Source organism: Neomonachus schauinslandi, chromosome 7 (genome assembly GCF_002201575.2).
Source record: "Neomonachus schauinslandi chromosome 7, ASM220157v2, whole genome shotgun sequence".
Lineage (NCBI taxonomy): Eukaryota > Metazoa > Chordata > Mammalia > Carnivora > Phocidae > Neomonachus > Neomonachus schauinslandi.
The window spans coordinates 150,514,757-150,525,265 of NC_058409.1; the positions used below are offsets into that span (position 1 = coordinate 150,514,757).

Sequence of the window (10,509 nt, forward strand, 5' to 3'; positions counted from 1 at the left end):
GGGGGGGGGGGGGGGGGGGGGGGGGGAGGGGAGGGGGGAGGGAGGGAAGGGAGGCGGGGCCGGGGGAGGACGGCCCCTCCCTTCCTGGGCACAACCTTCCCGGGCCCTTCCCAGCCCCCCTCTGCCTGGCCCACCTCCCCATGAGGGGTGAGAAGCCGCTGTGGGGGCAAAGAATCTGGTCTATTCAGGTTTTAAATCAGGAGTGGGCGTTTTCACAGAATTGCCCTTGAGCGCTGCCTACACGCAGCCTCTTCTGGGTGCCCTGGGGGGGCGGCCGGCTGGCACCCTGTGACCCAAATCTGCCCCAGCACCCGTCCAAGAGCCAGCTGCCGCTGGACTGGGGACAGACACTGAGGCAGCCCACTGGACGGCTCAGGGTTCAGGTCTTGGGGTGTAGCTCCAGGAGAAGGGCCGGTCAGCGGGGGGGTGCGTGCCCGGGACACAGGCCACAGGCCGTGCAGGTGGAGTCTCGGCCCCCAGTCCGACAGCGAGCCCATCCGCCCGCAGCATCACCTTCTGCGGCATCTGCTGTCAGAAGTACGTGAAGGCTAACATCTCCGAGCAGTCGGCCACCACCGTGCGCTACACCATGAAGATGCTGGCCAGTGGGGCAGAGACCATAATCTTCATGTTCCTGGGCATCTCGGCCGTGAATCCCCTCATCTGGAAGTGGAACACGGCCTTTGTGCTCCTGACACTGGTCTTCATCTCTGTGTACCGGGCCATCGGTGAGGCTGCCGGAGGACGGTGGGGATGAAGGAGTGTGGGGACAGGGGTGGGGATGACGGCGAGGAGGGGAGTCGATGGGGTGACCGGGAGGAGGGACCATGACAGGGATGCCTGGGGGAGGCGGGTATTGGGGAAGGTGGGCAATGGTGGGGGGCAGTGGGGACCCGCTGTGGGCAGTGTGTGGGAACCGAGGACGTGGTGTTTGTGACCAGCCCTCTTGGAGTGAACCCCCAGGCTCAGTGAGCAGCAGGTTCCAGAGCCCCTGGGGAGCCTCGGCATGGCCAGGCCATCAGTTACGTGCAGTGAAGGTTCAGGCTTTCTTCACGGCCTTGTCACCCTGAGTCGGAGATAGCGTAGCTGGGGGGGAGGGTGGAAGGTTCTAGAACCTAGGGAACCCATTTGGTTTCTCCTTGACTCACTCTGGATGCTGTCGCTGAGGAAGCAGATGGAGGCTCCTGTGAGGCTGGATCCCTGCTGCCCGCTGTGACCTCTGTGGCCCATCCTTGGGGTGCAGGCCGGGGTGGGACCACAGCCCACTCTGCCTGTGCTCAGCGGGGACTGGGGGCTCCAGGGAGCAGCTGCCGGAGTGAGACAGGGTCAGTGGTCCTAGGACACAAGGCTTCCATTGCCTCCTGGGTCACAGGGCAGGTTTGGCTCTCGGCCAAGAGGGAGCACGGGTGTAGACAGGAGGGTGTGGGGAGAGCAGGGCCCCAGGGTGGCATTTTCGTGACTTTTGCTCAGAACAGGACCTGTCACCCTCGCCGTCAATGCCCAAGGAGGGAATTCCCAAATGTTGCTCCCCCGGTGCGGTGGCTGCCAAGAAGGGGGGGCACTCCTGGGGTGTGGGCGCTCAGCGCGGGCCCCGCCCGCAGGTGTCGTCCTGCAGACCTGGGTCTTGAACCGGTACCGGATGGTGCAGCTGGAGATCATAGATCAGGTGGTCATGTCCTATGGCGGCCTGCGCGGAGCCGTGGCCTTCGCTCTGGTTGTCCTTCTGGACGAGAAGAAGGTGAAGGAGAGGAACCTGTTCGTCAGCACGACCATCATCGTGGTCTTTTTCACGGTCATCTTCCAGGTAGGGTCGAGCGCGTGCCCCTGCCCGTCCGCCCGGCCTCACCATGCCGGCCCCGGGCGCTGTGACAAGCCTCTCCAGCCTCCAGGCCCTAATTGGTTTTTACTATTTTAGTAACTAGGAGGCGTTTTGTAGGTTTTCATGTGGCCCCACAGGGGACGCAGCACAATTTGGCCTAAAAATGTCCTTCCTGGGCTGATGCTGGCTAACAAAGCCCCAGTTAATATTCCATTGACCAGACACGCCCAGGAAAGTGTCCCACTTCCCCCTTGCTTTTGGACAATCTAGAGAGCCGCCTGGGGGGCCCTCAGAGCAGGGCCAGGTCCCTGTGCACCTGTGGGTGGCTGTGCATTCACACACTGGGGGCTCAGTGGACCGGGGTGGGCCCTGGGGTGGAGCCGCCTGCCACCAGGGTCAACACCCGTCTTCCAGGGCCTGACCATCAAGCCCCTGGTGCAGTGGCTGAAGGTGAAAAGGAGTGAGCATCGAGAGCCCAAACTCAACGAGAAGCTGCATGGCAGGGTAGGGGACCTCCCCGGTGGCGGCTGCGGGTTGGGGGGGCGGGGCAGGGCTGGCAGTTGCGTCCCTCCAAGTGATGCTAATCCCCTTCTCTTTCCTGCGAAGGCTTTCGACCACATCCTCTCAGCCATTGAGGACATATCAGGGCAAATTGGACACAATTATCTCAGAGATAAGTAAGTAGCTGCAGGCGCCCCTGGCTGGGCTGAAATGGGGATATTTGGAGGCATCTTTAGTCTCCAATGTCAGCTTCCTTCCCTCTGCCTTTAACGGGAGACCCACAGGGTAGAAAGAGCCGCTGATATTCCCCATAAACCAGCCTCACAAAGTGCTAGCTAACTGAAGAACACTGCCTTTAAAGGGGTCAGAAGGTTTCTTGACTGTCTGAGACCCCCACCCCCTGGCACTCCTGTTCCCCCCGTCACCCCCCCTCCCCCTGGGGCTCCCCCTCTCCCTGGACCCCCTACTCCCCCTGGAATCTCTCCTCCTGGACACTCTCCTCCTCTAGGAATCCCCTTCCCTCTGGACCCCCTCCTTCCCCTGGGACTCCCCCTCTCCCTGGGACCACCCCAGAGTCCCTCTGCCTCTGGGACCCCTCTCCCCCAGGAGCCCCTCCTTCCGGAGCCCCTCCTTCCCCTGGGACTCCCCCAGCCCCCTCCTCCCACTGGAGCCCCCTCTTCTCCCTCCGCCACCACGTCCGTCGTACTCGTGGCCCACTGGGCTTCGGCTAGATGTCCCTCTTATTATCACCCGGCCACCTGCTCTTCTGACCCAGAATACTGGCCAGTACCCTAAGTGTGTTGGGTTTAAAGCCTCCTTCGGGCCAGCCTTGTTCTCACCTAGTGTGGGAGCTCAGGGGCTCCTCCTCCCCCAGTCAATCCCTCTGCAGGTAAAATGCGCCCCCTTCACTGTAGCCAGGGCCCCAGGGCCCTGCCCTTCCCCAGCCTCACCCTTTCCAGAGGGTTAGGTAGTCGCTTGGAAAACTTTGCAATATTGTATTAAATAAGAAAACAAAACACAGAATTCGACATACATTCTAATGACATGTACCTTCATATAGGAAGGTAGGAACAGAGCACAGATGAGGAAAAAGCACCCCTGAGGTTTATTCCTTTTATTTTAAAACTCACCTTTGTGCTTGTTACAGTAAATAAAAGTCAGGGTTGGGGGGAGGGAGGGCGTCTCCTGTGTCTCAGTTCCTGGGAGACCATGTCCATTACAAGTCTGGGCAGTGAGAGGGGGACCCCTACTCCATGCCCCCCACAACTGCCGAGGTCCCCGTCCATCCTGTGGCCTTGTCCACGGCCCATCCAAGTGTTGATATCGTGTTGGTTTGACCCCCCAGGTGGTCCAATTTTGATAGGAAATTCCTCAGCAAAATCCTTATGAGAAGGTCGGCTCAGAAGTCACGAGATCGGATTCTGAATGTTTTCCATGAACTCAACTTGAAAGATGCCATTAGCTATGTGGCTGAGGTACCAGAACATTCCATCTGTTCTCTTGTTGGAGTTGGGGGCTGAAACAACACCCAGCCAAAGGATGGGGTCTAGGGCAGCGGGCCAGGGAGGGAGGCCCCTGGTGGGAAGGCCCAGGTGGCACCGTGCTGGGGCTGCTGACAAGTTCATGACGTGAAGCTCCTGGGTCCTCCAACACCCCAAGAGTGGCTGTGGGAGCTGAGGCACAGCACCCTCCCCCACGGCTCTCTGTGGGACACTCTGTGATGTGGTGAGTCTGAGATCGAAGACCAGCTAGGGCATTACAGAGTCATGCCCCCAACATACATATGTGCACACACACATTCGTGCATGTCTGCATACGCACAGCCATGCACACAGAGGGGAAAGCAGCAAGGATGTCTTGCATCCTGTGGGGTCAACAGGGCACACCTGGGAACGGGCTGTGGTTCTAAGGTCCTTGCAGGTGAGCAGGACTCTCCTGCATCCACAGAACACCTGCGTTCTATAGGTGAATGAATCCTCCCCCATGTCTTTGGGGCTGATGGGCCATAGCAGGCCCCCCACCAACTAGTGACTGGTGCATCCAGTGTGGGGTCAGTGAGTGGGCTCAGGGAGCCTATGGAAGGATGAGGGACTAGCCTGCCACGCGGGCTGCATGGTGACTCTCTGGATCTTGCTGTTTCTGATGCCACATGCCCTGTGCCAACCCACAGCCACTCAGGACTCAGGGTGCGTCAAAGTGACCCAGTCATAGCAGGTCCCAGGTCAAACCCCACTCCTCCTGGACACACAATCTGGCTGGCCCCTCCCCAGTGGCCACATGCCTCCAGGCAGTGCACACGTGTGACAGTCACTTGGCCTTTGCCCCGTGTGTATCCCCTGGGCCCCGAGGTCACCTGGCGCCTCACCAGCTCAGGCCTACACAGAGCCTGGTGAGCTAGGGATCTGCACTTCCATCTCAGCAAATCCCATGGACCTCAGCCAGAGGGCGTAGCCAGAGCCCTGGAAGCATCTGTTCCTTCCGAGGGGAAAGTGATTCCTGTCTCGAGTGGGCTTGTCCACACCAAATGTACAGCCTGATGCCCTAACACAGCCAGGGGTCACTCCAGGACAGACGGATGCAGGGGCCACAAGGAGAGCAGTAAAGAGAAGGGCCCTAACACCATCTACTGAGCTAATGCCACACCAACCCTGCTCCCCCTGAAACCCCAAACCCACAAGCTGGGAGGGACAAGGTCACCTGCTGTCTGCACCTCTGGCCCTGGGCTGGGAAAGTTCACTGCTCAAATCTCTGCCCTCTGGGACTACAGAGGCCTTTGTGTCCTTCGAGCCTGGATGGGCGGGCAGGAGGGACTGTCCTGACTGTGTGGAGTGATGTCCCTTCTGCTGGCCGAGTCCTGTCTCCCTCGGACACTCAAACGCCCCTAGCCCCCACGTGGGAGATGCAGGCTGCTTGCAGGGCCCCCACTGCCCACCACACTGAGCGCCCAGTGCCCGTGATATGGGCTCCTGCATGGTCAGGACTGGCTCTGCCCGCTCAGACCGCAGCGGGGGTGGTGCGTCCTCTGGGGCTGTGCCTCTGGGCCTCCTGCCCCGCCACGCCGGCCCCATGCCCTCCCCGGAGGCATCCCTGCTTCTCTTCCAGTGACCCCCTTGGCACTCTGCCCCACGCTCCCACCCAAGGAGAGTGGCTGTTTCCAACTCTCATTCATGTCCGGCTCGGCTCTACATGATCTTAATCTGATTCAGTTCCAGACAGAGGCCATGAGCCCCCACTGGGGGTTTCCTTCTCAGGGTCACTGAGGGCAGATGGTTGGGAGTCCCCAGTGGGGACAGGGGACACCTCCCCAGTCCTGTGGGGAGCTGCAATGTTTCCCGACGCCCCGTGCCCACTGAGGGTCTGGGTTGAAGGACCCATGGTTCTGCCTTCACTTTCCTCTTCAATCCACCAGCCCCAACCAGTGAGCGAGGCCTTACCTGTGGCCTCAGCTCTCCAGGGGCTGGTGGTCGCCTGGCTTCAAGGCACTCCACGGTGTGGGCTGACACCGCTTCCTCTTCCCCACAGGGAGAGCGCCGTGGGTCCCTGGCCTTCATCCGCTCTCCCAGCACTGACAACATGGTCAACGTGGACTTCAGCACACCACGGCCCTCAACCGTGGAGGCCTCTGTCTCCTACCTCCTGTACGTGCGCACATTCACACAGGCTTCCACCAGAAGAGGCCGCCCCTGGCCTGGGCCCCTCCCCGCCTGCCCCTGGAGGCTGCTATGGGCAGGGGTCTCACCTGACCTGCACTCCCCAGGCCCGCCTGGTCATAGGCAGCAGGGCCCCTCTGGACAGACACTGGCCAGTGGGCACCTGGGGGCACCTGCGAGTCATAAAGGGTGGAGCAGAGGCCCCCGCATGGGACCCCAGGGAGGGCATGCACACAGGCGCTGGTGTCCCCCGCTCCAGTGCATCTGTAGGAAATGTTAGCGTCTGCCCGGATGGAGACCAAGAGAGGAGGGTACCAGACAGAGACCTGGGCCTGAGGCCTCATCCCTGGTCACCCCTACGTACACCGGTCCCGGGGTTTGGGCCTCCCGCTCTGTGGTGCCGCAAGGCTGGGGCTTGGCCAACTGGTGTGCGGGCGCCGGGCTTGGGGGGTGAGTGAGGAGGGCACGGAGCACTGTGGGGGGGCAGGCCTCATGGGAAGTCAGGCCCAGGACAAGCTTCCCAGGAGGCCGGTGGTGAGGGCAGGAAGGGCAGGCGGTCACCATGGCCCCCACATAGGAGGGAGAACATCAGCGCGGTGTGCCTGGACATGCAGTCCCTGGAACAGAGGAGGAGAAGCATCCGTGACACAGAGGACATGGTCACTCACCACACCCTGCAGCAGTACCTGTATAAGCCTCGGCAGGAGGTGGGCTGCGGAGCCGGGCAGGGCACAGCCCCCGGCCCCCTCCTCCCCCGGGACAGTTTCCCTGCAGAGTGCCGAGAGGGCTGGCAGGAGGCGCGGGGCTCAGCCTCCCAGCTGGGTCCCTGGGCTCTCTCGACCCTGGTCTGTCTGGCTGGGGGTGCTCGTGGGGCTGTGAGGTTCGGGGCAGCCCCAGCACCCCAGCCGTGCAAGGTGTCCCCACTGTGACCTCTCCCCCAGTACAAGCATCTCTACAGTCGGCATGAGCTAACCCCGAACGAAGACGAGAAGCAGGACAAGGAGATCTTCCACAGGACCATGCGGAAGCGCTTGGAGTCCTTCAAGTCCACCAAGCTGGGGATCAACCAGAACAAGAAGGCGGCAAAACTCTACAAGAGGGAACGCGCCCAGAAGCGGGTAAAGGCAGAGGGGCCGTGGGGTTCCCTGGGGGTTGGGGTCCCACTAGGGCACCCCCAGGGACAGGCCTGGGCAGGCACTGTGCACCTGTAACCCCTCACAGAGCAGGAGGGGCCCTGGAGGGCTCCCAGCAGCACCAGCAGGGGCCCCCCTGGGAACGGTTGGGGCAGTCGGGGTCCGGGCGTAGCTGCGTCCACACCTGCTGACAGTTTCCTCTTGTTTCTCAGAGGAACAGCAGTGTCCCCAATGGGAAACTGCCCATGGAGAGCCCCATGGACAACTTCACCATTAAGGAAAAAGGTACTGGGGGGGCCACAGCCAGATCAGAGACACATGCGATGGGGCAGGAGGGGTGCAGAGCACTGTCCCGCCAGAGAGACCCTTCCCCTTGGCAGTCAGGACCCACCTTGGGTAGGGGGCTGCTGCCAAGGCCCCAGCCCCTCTGGTGGGCAGCGCCCTGGAGGTGGGCTCCACATCCCCTGTCCCCGTCCCCACTCGGGTTCAGCTACAAGAAGAGCGCCCTCTCTGAGCAGAGCCTGTTCCGCCGTGCACTCCCGCCTCCAGGAGGCCCGGCTGGCTGGGGAGCAGGAGCAGGGCCAGGAGGGCGGGACACGCCCCGTGGCTCCCGTGTAGGAGGGAAAACCTCTTGGTGTGGTTTTGCTTTGCCCAGCACGCATGGCCGCCCAGCAAGCTGCCCAGACGGGGTGGTGTGATGACAGCCCGCGGGGTGCTCTGCAGGCTGGTCAAGGGTGTCAGTCAAGGGCACTACACGGGGGTGTCTGTGCGCCCAACCCGCTTCCTTCACGCTGCCCTCCCTTGCCACCAGATTTGGAACTTTCAGAACCAGAGGAGGCCCCGGACTACGGTGCTGAAATGGGTGGGGGGATCGAGTTCCTGGCAAACATCACGCAAGACAACACGGCGACAGACTCCCCCTCAGGTGAGGGGTGGGGCCGGCCCTCTTGGGCCCCACACGTGAGCATGGTCATTGGTCGTTGATGGGGACTACAGGACCAGGGTCCACGTGGGGTGAGTTGCAGAGAGGGTCTCTGCTCCAGAGAAGGGAGCAGTCATGTGCCCTGCCTGCTGCGTGTGGAGAGACAGAACGGGGTGCAAGGCACGGAACCCCAAAGACCTTCCAGGTGACCTTCCAGGTGTCAGCTGCAGGAAGAGCTGGTGTCTGACCCCCAGGGCAGCACCCTCCCTTGCTGCTGTCCGAGGTTCACCTGGGAATCTGATCAGCCCCTGCCCTTTCTCCTAGGAATTGACAACCCCGTGTTCTCCCCGGATGAGGACCTGAGCATCCTCTCCAGGGTGCCACCCTGGCTGTCCCCTGGGGAGACGGTGGTGCCCTCCCAGAGGGCCCGTGTGCAGATCCCCTGCTCTCCGGGCAACTTCCACCGCCTGGCGCCCTTCCGCCTCAGCAACAAGTCCGTGGACTCCTTTCTGCAGGCCGATGGCCCCAGTGGCCCCGATGGCCCCGAGGAGCAGCCCCACAAGACCCTCCCTGAGTCCACGCACATGTAACTCCTGGCCCCGCCCACTGACCTGACACCTGCTCTCTCCTCAGCCCCTCTCCCCTAGCCAGCCGCCTCTCTGGCTCTGGACCTGAACTTCCGCAGACTCTCTCCAGCAACTCTTCTCCCTCCTTCTAAGCCTCTTTTCCAGCTGCACATTTCTTAGGACACCTGTCTGAGTCTCTGCTTCTCCAGCTGAGATGTCAGGATCCAGAGCTGTTTGAGGATCTCTGTAACCCATGTGCTGAGCCCATGAATCTAAGTCTTGAGCTCAGAGGGAACTGAGCCCAGGGCTGGGTGGGGGTTGCGTGGGAAGGGGCCTGTTTTCCTCCCTAAAGGCCCCCAGGGCTTTGGGAAAAGTCCATGTGACAGAAGTGAGTCCAGAAGAGCAACAGTCCCTTTCAGCCTCATACAGAGAGGAGTTTGGGGAAAGGGAACAGGGAAGTGGAGGGGCAGGCCACTAGCCAGCCAAGGGGACCAGCACCTCTCTCAGGAGAAGGCAGGGGGGGCGGGGGAGGAGCGAGGGGCAAGGCAAGGGCGGGAGGGGGGGTGAGGGGCAAAGTGGGAGGCAGGGGAGAGCAACGGGCAAGGCAAGGGTGGGAGGCAGGAGGTGGGGGTGGGAGGGAGTGAGGGGGCAAGGCAAGGGCGGGAGGCAGGGGGCAGGCACCTGCTCTGCTTCAGAGACTTCTTGCTGGGTCCCCACTTTACCTTCCATAGGGAAGAGGGTTCGCCCCTTTGTGCAAGGTTTTGGGTTCATTTCACGTTTCCTTTGGGTGTTCGGTGGGCACTTGGGGGGAAACAGGAGGTGAACCTTTCCCCCAGCACAGAAGGGGCTCTCACACAGCAGCTTTCCCATTCATTTCACCCGAAGCAGGACCTCCTTGTTTTTCTCTCCTGTGGACACTTGGAGAGGGCGTGCATCCGTCCAGCCGGGGAGAGGCCTTCACGGTGGGGGTGTTCTAGCAAGCCTGCCTGGTGCTGCCCGGTGCAGCATTTTCTTTATGCATAAAGCTGGGCTTTCTCGGGGGGTTCCTGGGGCCTAGAAGTGAGCTTGTGGGAAAGACCACGTGGGCAGGGCCTCTGTCTGGTGCTTCTGCTGCTCTTCTGCTTCTTCCTGGCTTCTGCCTCTGAACCCATAAGCTTCCCCTCTCTCTTCCTTGAGCCCTGCTTGTCCTAGAGCAAGGGCACTGTGTCCAGGGAGGCCATGTGGCCAGGGCCATTCCTGGACAGGGTGGTTGTATGGGGCGGGCATGGCACTGAGCACGGGCCTGTAGTGGAGGGGCCCGTCAGGGGGCTGCAGAGGCAGGTCCTCAGCTGACCCTGTAACTGTGCACCGTGGTGGCCACACGGCCCGGGCATGGCCTCAGAGTGTCCCACAACATTCCAGGTAGTGGGGGCGGGGCGCAGGCTGGGTGTGTTGGGGACCCTCCAGGCTGCTCGGCCACCCTTTAAGATTAGAGGGAAGGTTCCACGGCCTGGAGTGTCCCTGTGATTCCCGGACCCGCAGAGGGGCGGTGGCAGCCTCCAGAGGTGAGGGCGCCCGCAGTCAACTGGGAAGGTTGGCGATGCCCCTGCCCGCAGGCATGCTCCGGATTTTGGTCAACCCAGCAAGTCTTGACTTCCGTGCAGTTTGTGCGGCTTGGGGCCGGGAACCTGACCAGCGCCGCCTCCCGGGTCTCCCCTGCACCCCTCACCCTCCTCCCCCCACGAGGGCCCCCGCCAGGTGCCCTCTGCGCTCACACCGTCTTCTCCCGCAGGTGACACGGGCTCCGACGTGCCGCTGACCGGACGCTCGTCCCCTCCCGCCGCCGAGAAGCCCCCGCTTCCCGCGCGCTCCCCGCTCCAGCGCGCCCTGAGCCCGGCCCCGCCCGCCGAGGGCCCGCCCGCCGCCCCGCCCGACCGCG

General features: G+C 62.2%; 1 protein-coding gene across 2 annotated transcripts in view; it reads left to right on the plus strand.

Annotated features, from left to right (window-relative positions):
- SLC9A3 (solute carrier family 9 member A3) overlaps nucleotides 1–8,615 on the plus strand; it is a 42,173-nt gene extending 33,558 nt beyond the window's left edge. Inside the window, exons 6-16 of one of the 2 annotated variants that reach the window (XM_021687111.1) lie at nucleotides 508–728; nucleotides 1,602–1,804; nucleotides 2,234–2,323; nucleotides 2,426–2,496; nucleotides 3,666–3,795; nucleotides 5,843–5,958; nucleotides 6,548–6,677; nucleotides 6,912–7,088; nucleotides 7,316–7,388; nucleotides 7,915–8,028; nucleotides 8,350–8,615. In XM_021687111.1, coding sequence (XP_021542786.1) covers nucleotides 508–728; nucleotides 1,602–1,804; nucleotides 2,234–2,323; nucleotides 2,426–2,496; nucleotides 3,666–3,795; nucleotides 5,843–5,958; nucleotides 6,548–6,677; nucleotides 6,912–7,088; nucleotides 7,316–7,388; nucleotides 7,915–8,028; nucleotides 8,350–8,615 — 1,591 coding nt within the window. The remainder of the gene's footprint in view (nucleotides 1–507; nucleotides 729–1,601; nucleotides 1,805–2,233; nucleotides 2,324–2,425; nucleotides 2,497–3,665; nucleotides 3,796–5,842; nucleotides 5,959–6,547; nucleotides 6,678–6,911; nucleotides 7,089–7,315; nucleotides 7,389–7,914; nucleotides 8,029–8,349) is intronic. The other variant, XM_021687112.1, reaches the window with a different exon arrangement.
- The last annotated feature ends 1,894 nt before the right edge of the window (nucleotides 8,616–10,509 follow it).